This window comes from Molothrus ater, chromosome 4, assembly GCF_012460135.2.
Source record: "Molothrus ater isolate BHLD 08-10-18 breed brown headed cowbird chromosome 4, BPBGC_Mater_1.1, whole genome shotgun sequence".
In the NCBI taxonomy this organism is placed as follows: domain Eukaryota; kingdom Metazoa; phylum Chordata; class Aves; order Passeriformes; family Icteridae; genus Molothrus; species Molothrus ater.
The window spans coordinates 57,655,739-57,673,905 of NC_050481.2; the positions used below are offsets into that span (position 1 = coordinate 57,655,739).

The following is an 18,167-nucleotide window of genomic DNA, read 5'->3' on the forward strand; positions in this document are numbered from 1 at the left end:
AAAGCCTTTGTTGTTCTTTTTAATAAAAAATTCATTTTCTAACAAAGAACATGCTTATACAAAGAAACCTCAATATAAAATGGTAACAAGGAAATACAATAAAATACAATGACAAAGTTAATATCCAGCATTTAGCAATTGCACTGTTCAAATTTATATAAAGCTCTATTAGAGTAGAAGCTTTATTTATATAAAGCTCCTGTTATAGTAAATTTTCAATACTTCAAGGCATCTTAAGCAACAGAAGTCAAGAACCTCTAAATGACACAAGTTTCACATGATGTCCATACTACAATGTAAGCAATTTATTACTGTTAAATATATACAATAAAAACAATAACCAGAATGGTTCCTTTCTGGTTACTAATTCAAACAGCAGCATAATTCTGTTAAATGAAATTGATCTTCAAGAGTGTGCAGACTTTGATTTTCTTCATGTTTCACACTCACTTTCTTATGATAAGAACAGCAAGACAGAATGCACATTTTTATCCTTTTATCCAGTCCTGATTTTCTTTCTCTGATGCCTTTCAAGTGCCTTGGTTGTGGACTGGGGTCTTCTTGTGATAAAGTAATTTCAGCTTTTGTCTAAGCAAACAAATGAAAAAAATGTTTAGCTGTAATAGAAACAGAAACAGATCAAAGCTACAATGATTCCCAGGAACTCAGCACTTACTTATATTTGTGTTATGGACAGAATCTATAATTATAAAATCAGCTTAAGTGGTTTTCCAGATCCATATATTAATGGACCTTATTAAATTGTACAGCAAACATACAAAGAAATTCATTGCTTTCAAAATAGTGTAAGAAATTTTTTTGGCAAAGAACACAGAATGATTGTAATGATTGTATCATCTGAATTACAAAACAATGACACCTTTTATGTTACTATCAACAAATTAAATTTTAATCGTAGAAAAGAAAATAGCAGTACAGAATGTAACTGTACTGATGAACTGAGTACTCTTTCAGCTTCAGAAATAAAAAAGCAGATATCCCAACTCAAATCCACATAGCACAAAGCCAGCAAAATGAACTGGGTGTTCCTTATGGGACTGAGGTCAATCAAACAGGACTTCTGAAGGATTCTTACCCTTGCTGCTTTTAGTTTCTCTCTCATTCGCTGCCTAACAGAAAGCTCTGCAGAGCTTGTCCTTGATGCAGAAGGAACAGGTGGCAACTCTGAAACAGAGAAAATGGAAATGTGTTTAAATTAAGTATTTTCTGAAAGAAATGTATGGAAAATAAAACCATTTATACCAGAGTCCCACGTTCCAACAGAAAGAACTTGCATGAGAAAATATAAATGAATGAAACATTGTTTGCAATCCATTCCTTACAAAGTACAATTTAAATGTCTTTAAACTACAGCAGATCTACCTCTCATTATATACTATGAACCACTGTAAGAAATGCTTAAGCACACTTTTAGTCCACCAACATTTAGAAAAGAAAAATATTTAAAGATAAACCTTAATACTACTATCACTACTACTCAGAATCATCAAGAGATTTGGGAGAATTCAATATTTCCAAATTACACAGTTTACTGCAAAAGAAACATTAATTGCATTTGGAAACTTTCAAAAGAATGAACAAGTTGCAAGGTGCTAACCCCCTATTTTGCAGGAATTTTCAGCATCTGCCCTTCCTCAATCTAACAACTTTAAAAGATTTATTATTTATTTGAATGCTGCAATAGTGTTTATCTGTGTACAGAAAACACAAGTAAGAATTCACAGGAAGTCCCATTTTCTCACACATGGCCTTTGAAAAGCTTTTGGAATTAAGAAAAAACTTCAGCAATTTTTAAAACTTCAGGCTTATGAAAGATTGCAGCACACAGAAAAAAGGCTCTGTCTGCTGGAGATGGAAATGATGAACTTTAATTGCAGTTTGAAAGGTGGCTACACACTGGAAAAAATGTAACTTTTTATTCTAGCACTGGAACTGAGTCCCTTAAACAGTTATAGAACCTTCACTAGTGCAAGCTTTTAAGTTAAAAAACAAAACCAAACCAACAGATAAACCCCAACCCTCAAAGAAACTCAGTCAACCAAAAAACCCCACCAAACCCAGGTATCAAGACTTAGAAAAAAATATTTCAAGGAAGAAGCTGGTCTAGAATTACCTTTAGATTTTCCTCTTGTGAGTTTTTCCTACTATTTTATTCTCTTCAGTTAGCATGCAAAAACATATTCTATTTCATGGCAGCAAATGTGTCATTCAATTCCATTCTGATAAATGCAAACTAGAAAGCAACAGATTAGATGATCTGAAACCCTTTACAATTGTCTGTAAACATTTCCAGACAAGCTAGGTGAACAGTGTAAACATGCAAAATTAGGGCAGAAAAAAATCTGCTGCTACTTTAAGCACTCATAAAGCATCAGAACTTACACTCTGTATGCAGAATTCTTTATTAATTCATCTTTTCCTTGAGACAACAGGGTCATTATCTTTTCTATATCTAATGAAAACCATTTTAAGGCTTTGATAGTTGCATGAAATACTGTGAGATACTGTAGCTTTTTGAAGAAATGGCCACATTAAAAAATGGTTTTGTTACTTTATTTCTCTGAACGTACACTTTTGCTCTGCTTATGTGAATGGGCTCTACAGCCAACTAAGTTGTGCTCAACTTCAAAATATATCTTTGAAGTGAAGAAAATAAAACTGATATCCATGAACACATTACTTTGCAGGATCACCATTAGAAGGCTTAAAAATATCCCCACCATGTTTTACACTGGAAGTGTAATTATCCTACAGTGGCTCTGTATTTTATGTCAGGCAGATCTAACAAGTTTGCTGGATAGTCAAACTGAAATTAAACCTGAGAACCTGAAAATGTCATGTTTTCCTTTGATTTCATCTGCACTCAGAGGCGGCCAAAGCCATTGGATCTCAGTGTGGCTTCAAAGCTCTCTGCACTGACACTGATTCAGAACTTCTGCAAGTATCTCAAAGGATGCAGAAACCAGGCACAAGACAGATGCTAATGCTGTGACCAAGCATCAGTTACCTGAATGAAAACAAGGAATGGTAACTTCCAGCACAGATCCTAGAAAAACTGCTGAATTTTTCATGGATACAACAACTGCTTAAATGTAGTAAGACACAAACCCAACAATGAAGAAAAATTTACAGCAACACTGCAGTTGTGCTGGCTTCACAAGGCAGTAACTACCAGACACAGGCTTTTTATTTCAAGCAATTCTTCTTTTGAAACTCTTATTTACTAGTCTGACTAGTGGACTGACATATAACCATGTCATTCCATTTAAGGAAGATATAAAGGCATTAAGTGCACATATAATTGGATTAGAGTAAATACTGAATTTCTGCAAACAGATTGCATTAAAAAACAGTAGAGACTGACTGAATGTTTGAAAGACTAGTACAGAGATTATGCTGAATATTAAGTGAAGAAATAGCTGATGGACATGTTTCAAGAAAAGCTTGCCATAGTGGGCCAAGAATGATAATCATTCCATGCTAGAAGAAAATAAACCACCTATTTGAGGGATGTGACAAATTGATGATTCCAGAAAAATTATCTACTTCCCACTTGTTTTAAAATATAGTTCCCTTTTCCTGAAAAAAGCAGTGTGGAGGTGTATATATTTTTAACACTACAGATTTAACATAATATGATGACAACTATGACAAACTAAAAAGGCCTCAGAACAGAGGTGATGTATTATTACAGCATTGCATTAAAGTAAAAGCAAAACCAGATAGTGGAGCAAACAGACAATGTAGAACTTTTCAATGGCACCTGGAAAACTGCAGGGGGAAATTATTATTATTTTTTAAATAGTTAGCTATCACTTGGCAAGAAAACGATAATCAGAAATTCATACACAGATCATCACTCTAACAAAGGAATGAGAAACTCAAATCTACTCCTTGATAACTAGGCAAAACAATAGCTAACAGCAGCTGTCAGCATATTCAAAACCATAACATATAGAACATGGAAATTTAAATTATTTATAACTCTGTGAAACTGAATTCTGGAGAGGTGAGGGGAGCTGAATTAAGTTTTGAATAGATACATGAAGGCTTCAGCTCAAGATGTAGTCTTTCTCAAAATGTGAGATGCAACTTCAAAAAACCCAATCAAATAGATGGATAAATTATACTACAGTTAAGTAAACCAATGGTATGATGTATCCAGAATACCACATCCTGTACTTTTCACTTAATCATACAAAGTTTGCAAAATTACAGGTATTTTGGAAGCAGAAGTAACAGAGCAAAATACTTAGGAAAAGAAAATTTATCACATATGGAAACTAGTGACTAGTTTTCTTCTGAAGAGTACTGCTGAGCTATTCTGTTCATTCTTGGAAAATAAGCTTCTGTAAAAGAAAATAACCATCACTAGAGGGTGCCTCAATTTCTCATGCAATCAACTCTGAAAATTGTTTGGACTCTATATGTCAACAGCACAGCTTCCTAGTGCAAGCTGGTACAGTGAGACTCAAAAAACTTACAGAAGAAATGCATGAAGACACTGAAGAGCTGGAAACATGCCTAAATTGTAAATTAGGTAAATTAAATTGTAAATTGTCTTAAAAAAATTGTCTGTACCATATTTTGTTAACATGTGCTTAAGGACAGGACATACATTTTATTTTGGTAAAACTTGAGCTGATGAAAAACCAAGTATGTTTATACTTCACTAGATTTTCATTCTACTGAATTTTTAATATTCTGCTCTTAATTAGATCTTTTATGTATCCTATTTAGGTAAACCATAAACCCATGGTTTACCAGAAGGATTAGACATCTAGTTCTAGCAGTTTCCCACCACATCACTCTCTTACACTCTCCTATGTTGTAGGAGTATTTAATGTGTGACATTAAAATAGCATGCCAATAAATCTATACATCTTCATACCCATGAGAAACACTTCAAGCACAAATTATGAGGTTTACAGTACCATTAGGGCTGGGAGGCACCTCTGGAGAGCATCCATCCAACCCCTAGGCAGTCACCTAGAGCAGCTTACACAGGCATGTGTCCTAGTGGGTTTTGAATACCTCCAGATTGGGAAACTTCATGACCTCCCTAGGCAGCATTTTCCAGTGTTCTGCCACCCTCTATGTAAAAATATTCCTTCTCATGTTGAAGTGAAACTTTTAAGTTTATGACTGTGGCTCTGTGTCCTGTCGCTAGGCACCACTGAAAAGCCTGGTACCCTTCTCTTGGCCCCTGCATTAATGAGATCCCTTCTCAGTCCTCTCCAGACTAAACAGGCACAGCTCCCACACTCTTTTCATAAGAGAAATAGGCCAGACCTCTCAGCATCTTCATGGCCCTCCACAGGACCCTCTTCAGTAGCTCCATGTCCTTCTTAGTCCTGAGGAGCCCACAGCTGGACACAGCTCTCCAGCAGAGGCCTCACTAGGGCTGCGTAGAGGGAGATCACCCCCCTGGACCTGCTGCCCACACTACCCTGATGGACCCCAGGGTACCACTGGCCCTCCTGGCACAAGGATGGTTTGTCATCCACCAAGACTCCCAGGCCCTTTTCAGCAGAGCTGCTCTTTAGTAGGTCAGTCCCCAGCCTGTGCTGGTACTTGGGGCCATTCCTCCCCACACTTGCCCTTGTTGAACCTCACTAAGTTTCCCTCTGCCCAACTCCAGCCCATCAAGGTCCCACTGCATGGCAGCACAGCCCTCAGGTGCAGCAGCCACTCCCCAGTCTGTACCACCAGGAAACTTGCTGAGGGCACATTCTATCCCATTGTCCAGGTTGTTGATAAACAAATTGATAAGACTGGACTCACTATTGATTCCCAGGGAATGCCACAGACCAGAGCCTCCACTCTGCTGACCACAACCCTCTGAGCTCTGCCATTCAGCCAGCTCCTGATCCACCTCACTGTCCATTCACCTAAACCACATTTCCTGAGCCTACCTGCAAGGATATAATGGGAGACAGTGCAAAAACCTTTATGAAGTCAAGACAGACAACACCCATTGCTGTTCCCTCATTGATCCATCCTGCCATGCCATGACAGGCAGCTATCAGATTGATTTCCCCATGGCAGAGCCAGGCTGACTACTCCAGGTGACTTTATTCTACACGCTTGGTGATGACCTCTGGAATGATCTGCTCCATCGCCTTCCCAGGGATGAAGACAAGGCTGACTGGCCAGTTCAGGTCCAGTTACATAAATGCCGCACATCTACACAGATATATCTGAAAAACGAAGGGCTTTTCATAATCTAACCCTATTTAAACGCCATAGGAGCACGTCGTTGGAGTGCGGCGCTGCCTGTCTGCTCGAAGCCGGAGCTGACCCGGGGGTGACAAGCACAGACCTCGGATGCCAGCAGGGAGCCCTGCGAGGAGCAGCTCGGGAGCGCCCCACGCTCCTCCCGCAGCAGCGCTGCCGTCTGTGCCCGCGGGGAACCCCGGAGCGGGGCCGGGTGCCGAGGAACAGCGCCGGGACTGACACCAGAGCCCGCCGGAGCCGCGCCCGCCGCTGGGAGTCACTCACCGCGCACTGCCCCTGCCTCGGCGGCGTCGCTGGGCCGTGCTGCCGACATGGTGCCGCTGCGCTCCGCCCGCGGCCCGGCGGGACCCGCAGCCCCCGGCGGCGGCAGCGGGGAGGGAAAGGCGATGGCGGCAGCGGCGGCGCGGCCCGGCCCGGGAGCGGGGCCGGAGCGGCGCCCGGAGCGGGGCCCGACCCGGCCCGGGGCAGAGCGAGCGCGCCTGCGCGGGGCTGCGCCTGCGCGGGGCCGGGAGCGCGCGGCAGGGACCCGGCCGGGACAGACGGACAGGGGGACCGACGGACGCCCCTCCGCACTGACTTCGCACCAATATATTTTATATATACAGTTATAGACATCTGCTTTATCTTTACAGTTAATCTCCTCATACCACAGGGGTTTGGGCATTCCTTTCTCCTCCTGACATTTTACCGTTTAAACATAATCACCTCAAAAACTGCTCTGAAGTGAGAAAACGGAATAACTTGGTTTTGTGACCTACGCAAGGCTAAATATATTCAACAATATGAACATAATTTAATCCGCACTTTTCACAGAGTGTGGATCAATACGAAATAGAATTTTAAAAAAACCACAAATCCAAAACACATCAAGGGTGCCTACTTCCAGCAGTGATACTCAGAGTTGCAGTGTGTTTGCACAGAAATTAGTAATGAGATCTGAAAGAACTAGAATGGTACTGACAGGTGAGAAGAACTTAAAAGAGAGTCTTGGCTTACTTATTTCACTTTTCACATCTATATATATAAAAGATTTCTATTATTCTCAGTGAAAAATGATCATAAAACATATTTGTCTCTATGATCTGGACACTAACCTCCATGATTACCATGGGGATTCTTCTGCGGTTCACCTGGGCAATCACAAACAACACAGGAATTACTCATTACAGATATGCTTCAATATGTGCATAATGATCATTAGAGACATTCCACCTGATGTTTTTCCCCCAAACACTTAAATTACACTATTTAACATACAGGCTTAGTATGTTAAAAGAGCTTTATTTTTTTCATAAAGGAATGATTAAAAATAAATGTATCCATTTCCACGTAATAGTGAATTCCATATAATAGTGAATAATGTGAGCCAGTACCTGCTATATGAACACTTTAGGGTTTTGTTTTGTTTTGTTTTTTTGTTTTGTTTTTGTTTGTTCTTTTTTTTACATAACCCATCTTTGATCCATAAAGCCCACTGCAATATTCAGATCACAGGGATGTGTTCAATCCCCTTTCTCCCTACTTTCAGCCTTGGGCTAAAATCACTTCCTCCCTCCCCCAAATTACTTTGGTTTTGTCTGCACTAGAAAGTGGCTGTATTTGGTTACAAGCATTGGGGAAACTTTTACATTTATATCTACACAACTCAATTTGTTGCTTCTCTTTGTGCAGGCTCCTGTCCTACTTTGCCTTTCCCAGATGGAAAACCAGCCATGGCTGTAACTTGTTCCTGGCACAAAGCTTGTGCCAGCCTGGCTGCAGCTGTGCTAAACCCAAGGGCTGATGTGCTGTGCTCACAGATGAAGTAAATCACAAGAGCATTGTTTATTCTGGATTTTAAAATCCCCATAAAACAACTTGTGGGAGTGAAATGTGGGGCCTCTTTGTGTACCTGCCTAAATCTTCTTTGGCAAGAGGGGTAACTGAGGCTGACACAGGTCACCTGTGGTTTCCTTCTCACTTCTTTGTACTGAGTGTGTACAGGCTCATGCATACTTGCTTCAGAAAGCACTTCCAGCCCAGCCTAGAAGGTGCAGAGTGATCTTCATATCCCTCCTTATCTCTTGGGAGGTACCAAATGAAAAAGGAGAAGTTATCTCCTGCTTGAGACTTAGCTTTAGCAACTACTGGCCTCAAGTATGATCAGATTTCTTGATATGTCTCAACTAGCACAGGGAGCTGAACTCACCCTAAGCAAGTGGCTTTCCTAGACAAATGTAACTCCCTCCCAAAGCACCTGTGCATTTGCCTCAGCACCACTTCCCTCAGTATCTCTCACCAGGCTAAGGGCTATGTACCTAAAAATGGCTGCATTTCCTTGCTGCTGGCAAGGCTCATTAAATCCCCTCTTCACAGCACAAAAAGTACAGCACTGCAAGGAGCAGCAGCCTCTTTATCACTTGGCACATAAATCTTCATATCAAGCTTTATGTATCAAATTTGAACAGTCTTTCCTAAAGGCACATGTAAATGTAGAACACTGACAACATTGAAGAAGTGCTTTATGGCAGCTTTCTTTAACATTTTGGTAGCATTTCTTGAAGTTAAGTACTATAACAGACACTTTAAAATGTAATAAACAACTGGATGCAAGAACTATAAAGCTCTCCACTAGCTCAGAGGTGGTTTCCAAGCACTGAAAACTAACAACAGAAACACAGAGAAGTTTCTTACACTGCTCTTTAAAAAAATTATTGCATCAGAAGTACCTAGAAAATGGTTTTGAGGATTTTGTGTTACTTAGACCTGTCTCACTCCTGAAAGCACACTAAATGCAGTGACACTGAAATAGAGCTTAAGGAGAATGTTTGCTTCCTACCTGGGTTTTCTTGCACAGCAGCTCTTGGATCACACACAAGAGCCAAACACCACCCTGCCCCTAAAAGCAGCACCCCAGCTGTGCTTTTAAAGAGAAAGAGTCAGATTTCCTGCTTAAACCACTAAAACACTTTGGCAAACTTCTTTTTGTGAACAATTTCATCTAGGGTTAAAGGGAAAACATGAATAAAATATGGAGAGGATGCAGCTCCAGCAGAGCTTTTCAGTTACTGCAGTGATTTTAAAAAGCAAATACCCACAGTATATTTTTACAGGGTCAAGGATGGTTATTTCAGGCTGAAATACAATAAAATAGTCACTCATCCTAACCTTGAGTATCTAACTGTTAAATTATCTGACTCAATTTCTGTGTACTGCTTCTAAAGTAAGTGCAAGAAGTAAGGGCACAGACCTTCCTGGGATTTGTATGAACCAGAGCAGTGATTCCTAAATACCAAACATTTATGGAAGAGACTAGTTCACTCTGTTGACTAAAGAGAGGTGTTAAACCTCTAATTCAGACTATATGACAACATTCCAGCAAGTAAATATTTTTTTAGGTTCATTTAGAAACCTTTAATTTCACTCTGAAAAAAATCCCTGGAAACTTCATGTAAGGATAAATCCTTGAAGTGATGATTAGTAGCCACTTGTTTTCCTGGTGCTCACTGTGTTCCAATGCATTGAAGTACTTGGAGTAACTACTGGAGATGCATCAAGGGAACAAGGCTGCATTATTCTTTACAGGGGACCTTTACAAATCAGCATCAGCCTCAGCAAACTTCTTAGCTTGTCATTTGGGGGAAAAATTCCAGGAAACATAGCAGAGTTCAAAAAGATATCATCTCTCAGAAGCTGTTATTGGCTAACAGGCTTTTTGCCACCCCAGGATTAAAACAATTATTAGTAAATGCTCAGAGTAAGAAGACAAATCATAACTTCCTAGACTTATCAATATACTTTAATATTTCTGTAGCAGAAAAAAAAAGGATATGAAGTCTGTGATAGTTGTTTTAGAGCCTGCTTAAAGGGAATCACACTCATGAAGCCCTTGTTGGAGAAACAGAGGACAGATAATTTATCTGCTTCTTAAATGCTCACAACCAGCTTATGTTGATACTAGGAATGGCAAAAATGTCAGCACTGTGAGATGGTTTGTAGAAATTTGGATTGTCTTATATACCATCCCTAATTTTTGTAGCTACAAAGGGATTTATAACTTTCCTGTCAAGTCTGGAGGGGAGTATTTTCTGCTGCACTGAATTATTAACAAAATAATTTCTTATGTTGACGTGTGTATTAATATCTCTAGTATGATCAGAGTAAACAAGACTGAGAATACTAAATGGAGTTACTAGACCTATTTATAATTGTCTGTGTATAAACAGTCCCTATAACATCTGAAGGTCTATTACTGCAAAGTTTTAGTAGTTGGAATCACATGAAAAGAGATGGATAAATTGCTTCTTCTTTCTGAGTACTATACTAAGAAGGAAACCATGGGAAGAAGTAAACATAGTAGTTAAAAGAGATTAGGAGTATACATTTTTACTTGTGGAAAGAGGAACTCTCATAGCTAGAAACATCTGATATGACAAAAGCTTTCAGGAAAGGGAAAGATATGTAATAAGGGGACAGGTCTCTTAGAGTAACATGCATAGCACACATCTCTTTTATCTGCTAAGAATCACTGCATGTGGGACTGTGGAAATGATTCAGTGGGTGAAACTTCATACAAAATTTTGGCAAAAACTCAGGTTCAAGATCTTGTTTTGCTAATAAGTCTGTGTCCCAACAATATACTCCAGTATCAGAAACAGTTGTACAAACAGTTTAAATTATGGACAAATATGAAGAGCATTTATGTAAGGAACATTACTATGAGACCCTAAAGGAGTAGTCAGTCCTTTGCTTAACAGGATGGAAAGCTGCTTAAAAACACATGTCAGTACAATGACTCTGCTCACAGGAGACATCCACAATCTGAACCACAGGTGTTTCCTGGGATGGAGAACAAGTCATTTATCTTGGTCAGCTTTATGAAAAATGGCCAGCCCAATGCCATTGATCACACTGGGCAGCAGAATGAGTGCTGCACATGAGGTGGTGGTGTGAGCTCTTAGGTGTGACGCTGGCACACTTGGCCATTTATTGCTGTTTTGTCAATGATGGTTAAGGCTGGCTTTTAGAACAGGCAGAGTGCATTTGCAGCTTGGAGTGCCCATGGTGCAGGATGCCCCAGAGTGGGCACTGGCATCATAGGCCCCAAGTTCAGAGTTAAAACATTTTATAACTCAGCAGGGACAGTGAGCAATGGAGTTATTTCTCTGGCTTTGAGGACAATGTAAGGTTTGTTTTGCCATATACACCTCTTATTGCCTGCCTAGAATCAAAGTCAAAATTTGTAAAATCAGCAGAAGGGAAACAGCAAATGTTACCAGCCACACAGAGCATTTACAGAATAAGAGTACATGTTGCTGTGTTCTTAGAGTAGGAATTTAGGTATTGTGTGCAACCCTACAGTGATCCCAGTTTCAGGGAGGTTACAAACAAGAAAGAACAAACTCTGATCATCTTAATTATTTTTAAACTGATCACACCTTACTCCAACACAACAGAAATCTCAAAAACCATTTTTTGTAATTTGTCACATGCAGTTTAGAAGTCTGTGTTCACACATCTTTTCCCTTAGGTAGCAACTTTCATGAATTGTTCTGATGTATACAACTAGGACAAAACCAGGTATCAGTAACCAAGGATTTTGTGACAGTATTTTGAAATTTCTTCCTGTGGATGTGAGAAAGAATTATGCCTCTGAAATTCAGAAATGCTGATATAATCTCAGTTGGAAGTGTTGACCTAAGGAGTTACAGAAAAACGTATATGACCTCTAAATGCTCCCTGAGCTGAAGTCTAGATAGTTTATGCTGAAAGGACTAATTTGCTTCTTGAAAACATTACTCATTGGTAAAGACAGTGGTGTATTGCTTTTTCAACTCTATTTTTTCCTCTTTACTTTCATGTTTTATTTCTTGGGCGGGGCTCATCAGCTTCTGAATGACATATCCAAAGCAAGCTCCATTTCCACATACAACTGAAGTTCCTGCTGACCAAACTGCTTAGTGCAGCATTAGTATAATTATTCTGAATATGAATTACCTGCCAATGGGTAAATAAATCAATAAATAAACCAATCAGTGAACACTAATTTGTTCAGTGAATATCTTGGTGTATGAACAGAACCTAGTGGGTGAGCTGTGGAAGGTAAATAGAGTGCTAAATGAAGTGTAACAATTAATGTAACATACTTGGTAGGAAATGAAATAAATTGCTTTCAGTTTTGTATATTTTTGCATATCCTAATAGTACCTAAATGGTGTTAGGTAGATTTAAAAAGATTTGAAGAATGTAGATAATGTTCTCAGCACTGATGCCCATTAGTAATTATTTCCTCTATATTGTCTCAGCATTGTAAAACATTGAGAACCTATTGCTCCTGAAGAATTTGTATAACAGCCTAACCATATGAACAGGAATACCAGTAGTCAAAAAAGTGAAAGTATTTATTCTATGTGACATACTCATAAAAATTTGAAAATGTAGATAAATGTTTAAATAATTATCTAGGCTAAAAATATTCAGCAGTGGAACATGTGACTAACTTCTTCCTTAATGTCACTCCACCAAGTATAAAGAAAGTCTGAAAGAGTAGAAGACTGTGGAGAGCTGTTTTGTTTCAAATAATGTTATTTTTAGTTATTTATCTTTACATATATGTATCCCAAGTAAATATATATATACACTTTTACCTAAGAATCTCAGGAATACTGATGTTCTTAATATTGTTTGATGGTTTCCTGGTGGTTTGAGGCTTGTACAAGTTCTTGCAGCCATGATCAGGAAGCCCAAGAGTTGGTAATGCAGTAAAGGCATGCTTCCTCCTGGCAGTTCCTCCTGGTGACACTTATTTCTCTCTGTGGACTGTAGGCAGAGACTGGATGACTAATTTGGTCTGGATGCCTAATTTTATATGTCATTATGGCATGTGTAGAATGACCAATATATTGTGTAGAAAGCATTGAATAATTTCAAATTTGATAATCAAGAAATTTTGCTCTTTTGCTCCTACAATGTTTTGAAACCAACCAGACCTCCCCATGTATTGGTGTGAATTGTGAGAAAACATCAGCCCAAGATCTTTTCCATATAAATTCAAATTTAGACAGATAAATACCCCAAATGCAACATCATGACATCAAAATTGATATATTTTCAAAAAATATACTAGCAATAGCAATGATTTGCTTCAGGATAATGTCTTGAGACCCTTAATGAGGGCAAGAACACATGGTACTTGTATACATATGTCATCCATATGTGTAGTAGAAGTATTCTTCTTGCCAAAACCTATAGAAATAATCCAACAGAATGACTTATTTTTAACTCTTCATGCCAAAATATTAAACTGTTCAAAAAAGTGTAGAATCCAAATGGGAAAACTTTGGGAAATTAATGTTGCTTTTCTATAATTGTACAAACATAAATCTAAAATTGCTAAAAAGAGGAAAGCAGTAACTCTTGGTTTACTTATTCCCATGGTGTCATTTTCAGCATGGGTGTGGTTGAAATACCTCTTTTATATTGGATTCATTTTTACAGATTTTTACATGGGAGCACTTTGCTTATAGTTAGGATTGCAACCAACAATATTTCACTATAAAGCTGTATGTTTTCTCTGTTTAATTGAGAAAAATTAGTTTTGTCTGAAAATTTCCAGATGTATTATAACTACCATACATTCCTGTGGAGTCTGGAGAAAATCAGTCATACTCTTTCCTTAAGGCTGGGCTTATCAGATTTTCTAATTCTAGTAAAACTAATTTGTTACTCCTAACATAAACTTTATACTGATTCAAATGTCATAAACCTATTTCTGTATTTTATAAGATAATAATCTAATTAAAAATTTATTTTAGTTGCTTTTGCTGCATGGTATGTATTTTGGGTCCAGTCCTGCATCTGTTGAATTATGCTTCTGGAAGTCATGGGCTGGATATGATCCTTATTTTGTCCTTTGGAATTCAGTGCAGGCAGCACTGGGCAATGCTGATGGTCTTTGTGCCTCAGATAGGCACTGATGGCTGTGAGGCATCACCATCAATCATAATTGTAAATTATGATTGCACTGCATTTTGCACTCCTATTGTCCTTAATTTGCAGATGTATAAATGATTGTACAGCAGGGTGATAAACTGTATCTCCAAGTGTTCTTTTCCATATTTTTCACAGAAAGCAGCCCTTGTGTGACACTAATAAATTAGGTGTCTAGTTAGAAAAATAATCTACTATTGTCTTCTATCAGACATCTCTCACTGTCAAATAAAATAATGATTGTACAAGCATTGCCAGTTTGATTTGTGGTCAGGCTTTGCACCTGTTCACTGCATAAAGCAGCAGTCCTGCACTCACAGCCATGAATGCTGATGTGGGAGAAGTGAGGGCAAGGGTACAGAGTGCTCAGGCTGATGTTCCATACAAAACCTTCTGGCTGGTCCTGCAACCTCAGCAGCATCTTTGTGTCATTTTGTCTGCTTGTAACTTTCTTAATCTGTTGTAACTTTCTTAATCCATCAAATACACAGAAAAAAACCTAGAAACTTCTGTCTGCCTTGGTCATAAAACGGGTTCAAGAGATGTGGAACGCAGATCACTAACATTTAACATGATCTGAATAACTGTTAGAAATAGCTGGTCTCTGTAAATCTGGGATGAATAAAAGTTTGTAAATTGTGGAAAGTGAAAGGACCCAATGAAAGATTGCCAGTCTTGACTGGTGTTGAGTGCTGGAGAACTCATGATGTTCCTAGGTATTTTTACAATGATTGTTGCTGCCACTGGTAAAATGGATTCCTCATTTCCAGTGTGGATTGGTACAGTTTCTCACCAATGGACCTTGCTGTGCTACTATCTGATAGAGGGAAGTGCCAGGTACTACCAGATATTTTACCTCCAGATAGGGTGCAGGTGGTGACTAAATCATCTCTTAACCTCATTGACAAGAAAAGTAAATTGACTTTGTTACATGTCTTGTGTAAGCACCATGAATAGAAGTATAAACATTTTTTTTCAACTTTCAAGTTTTTGAAACATTTTCAGAAGTAATTGCTTCCTATGTAACCACTATTCATCTCTACTTTTAATTCCATTTTTCATACATCCAAAGGGTGGTAGCAACAGCCTACTTTTATTACTTCTATTTAGCTGATAATCCATGAGGTCCCATGTACCTTTTCCAAGTTCATTGATTTGCTGAATGCAGATTTTCATCCTGTGTGTGACCTACATTTATTTCATTGCATTTGACCATGTTGTAACATAACTTCTGCTTTAATGGTGTTACTCACTTAATTTCATATCAGTTACTCTGATTAGTGATTACTGACCTGTCATTTTTGGGCATCCACAATTATCTTCAGCAAAAAGTTCAAAGTTTTTTTCCACACTTCTCATAAAGATGATAGCATTTAAAGAATAGCAAAGACACTTAGAATTACACTGAAAATACCCACTGAATACTGACTATCGCCGAGTTTCCAGATCTTCCAGCTTTTAATTTCTTTATATGTTTGATAGCTAGTACAAATCTTCCTGTACTTACTGTGAGGTTGGTTAGTTATGAATGCTGTTTGTTGGTGTAAATATCAGATGGGACTCTTCTTAAGACCTGTGCAGTGGCATTCTGAAACACTCATTCCTATTTTATTCCTCTCCCATCTGTTTTTAATGTATTGCCTGTCTTAAAATGACCAAAGATGATAATGCGGGGAATTTTCAATTTTACTTTAATGTAATATACAAAATAGCCATTCTAAATTGCAAATTAATACATTTTATATAAAGTCCAATGTACAGGATCTTAAAATTGTTTAAATAGTATTATAAATGTAATTTTAGAGAAGAGTCAGTCCTGGAGTGATGCAGTCTTATATTAATTACAGTTCATTTTGATATCCCTGCTGTTCATTAAAAAAAAAATCCATCCTAGATTCTAGAAACATCCTTATGAGTTCAGATTTGGTTCCAATCAAAACAAGAATGAACTCCCAGATTTTTTTTTTTCATTTCAACTTTGTTTTCCCCACACAGATGAATAAAATCCTTTGCTGGGGCCTCCAGTTTGAATGTCATTTGCCATCTGCTTCAGAGCTCATCTTCATCTGATAAAGCATCAAGGTAATCTGTATCAACATATAAGAGAAATCCAGAAAACAAACTGTCTGCCCATGTTGGATCAGAAAAGAGACCATTTTGGTCAGTGTAGAAGATTTCAAGCCATACTTCATCCTCTGGCTGAAGGTAGATCACCGTGGATCCAGAAGCGACATCGTGGTTGCCGGTGTTGGCGTCGAAAGTTTTGATCCGGTACTTGCCATTGTGAACCAGCCCAATGGCAAGGTGCTTGTTTGCTAAGGTGATATCATAAGAAAAATAATAAATCCCTGGGATGGCACAAATGAACTTCCCTGTGGATGGGTTGTAATGCTCCCCCTCGTTGAAGAGGACTTTATTGAATACAATTGGTAGTCTTTCCTCTGGGTAGCTCGTGGTGATACCAACAGAAAAGGCAGATTTCAGCACTATCTTTCCACACTTGCAGACCCCTGGTGCTCCTGGCTCTCCTCGGTCTCCTTTATCTCCCTTAGGTCCAGGTGGTCCAGCTGGACCTACGTCACCTTTGGCACCAGTCAATCCTCCAGGTCCTTTCTTACCAGACTCACCTTGGTCTCCTTTCTCTCCAGCTGGTCCTAATGGCCCAGTCTTTCCTCTTAAACCTTCAAAAACATTTTAAGTTAGTTAATCATTGCACATATCAACAGTAAATGATTGTGTGGGCTACTGTGTGTGCCCGAACAAACAAGAAAAACATGGTCAGAATTTCAAAATACTCTACAAATACTTTCAAAATTTTCTAGTAAGTTTGCAAAAGGAATGCCACTAATTCCTACTTATCTTCATGTGTCTTGATTACACATTAAAGAATGTTATATGTAATCAATCTATTGCTGCTTGAACTACCAGGCACTACTGATGGCAGGGACAGCAGCATGACCACCTATGTAGTGATACTTGTGCACTAAATATTTCCTAAAAATAGAGCATTTTTAGTGCATACCTAAGCACCTGCTAATCTTTTAAGCCTGGCTAATGGCACAGGTGGGACTATTTATTTGACACCACGCACACTTCATTCTTTCCAATCTTTTTCATAGCATCTTTGTGAAGAAAGGTTGTGTATTTACATTTCTTTACACTGATAAATGTGCATATTCTCACTATATTTAAATATGCATCACACTTAAACCCACACAGGCACATACACACACTCATCATATATAAAGAAATAAATATATGTATATATATGTTTTATATATATATAGGTCTTGCTTTCTTGTACTACTGTGTTAGTTTACACAAATATTCAATACCTGCACTCCCTTTTTCACCTTTTTCTCCCTTCCTGCCATCTCTTCCATCTCTTCCTGGAAGACCAATGCGTCCATGTGGCCCTGGGGATCCGCTGGCTCCAGGGGGGCCAGCAGGGCCTGGCAGACCTGGGATGCTGCAGATATATCTGGTGTAGTAATTTTCTCCTTTGGTCTGGCTTTGAAGAGGTTGCTCACTTGTGTAGATGGCAAAACTTGTAATGTACAGCAGCACAAACATCCTCAGATCTGGAGAAAAAAAATTAGTCAGACACTCTACTCACATGGAAATGGCTCTGAATATGCAAATAATTCTGACGCTGTGATGCATTATACACAAGTAGAGGTCCAGACCTCAACCTGGAATTTAAGCATTACCAAAATCCATGTAGGAGGCAAGGAGGAAAGTCTGTCAGGTTGGAGCTTTTTCTGGGCACTGTACAAGTTGCTGTGTGACTTTCAAATAAGTAGCTGTAGACTGACATCGTGTAACTGGTGAATATCAGCTTTTTGGGGCCAAATGTTGACACGTGAAAAAATAATCTGCATTTTTTCAATGCAAAGACCTTTGCATAGATTATTTTGCCTTTGGTCCCTGTATAAGCTTCA

The 18,167-nt window shown here is 38.7% G+C and overlaps 2 protein-coding genes across 3 annotated transcripts in view; both read right to left on the minus strand.

Moving 5' to 3' along the window:
* The window catches only part of CC2D2A (coiled-coil and C2 domain containing 2A), a 52,179-nt gene extending 45,498 nt beyond the window's left edge, over positions 1 to 6,681 (minus strand). The window contains 3 exon segments of the mRNA XM_036382085.2: positions 493 to 588; positions 1,097 to 1,185; positions 6,523 to 6,681. Of these exon segments, the coding sequence (XP_036237978.1) occupies positions 493 to 588; positions 1,097 to 1,185; positions 6,523 to 6,571 (234 nt within the window). The 5' untranslated portion in view covers positions 6,572 to 6,681.
* Positions 6,682 to 15,900: 9,219 nt separating this feature from the next.
* C1QTNF7 (C1q and TNF related 7) overlaps positions 15,901 to 18,167 on the minus strand; it is a 50,236-nt gene continuing 47,969 nt past the window's right edge. For both annotated transcript variants that reach the window (XM_036382306.2, XM_054514668.1), the window contains exons 3-4: positions 17,562 to 17,807; positions 15,901 to 16,907 (exon numbers count right to left, since the gene is read on the minus strand). In XM_036382306.2, the coding sequence (XP_036238199.1) occupies positions 16,276 to 16,907; positions 17,562 to 17,799 (870 nt within the window). In that variant the 5' untranslated portion in view covers positions 17,800 to 17,807 and the 3' untranslated portion in view covers positions 15,901 to 16,275. The remainder of the gene's footprint in view (positions 16,908 to 17,561; positions 17,808 to 18,167) is intronic.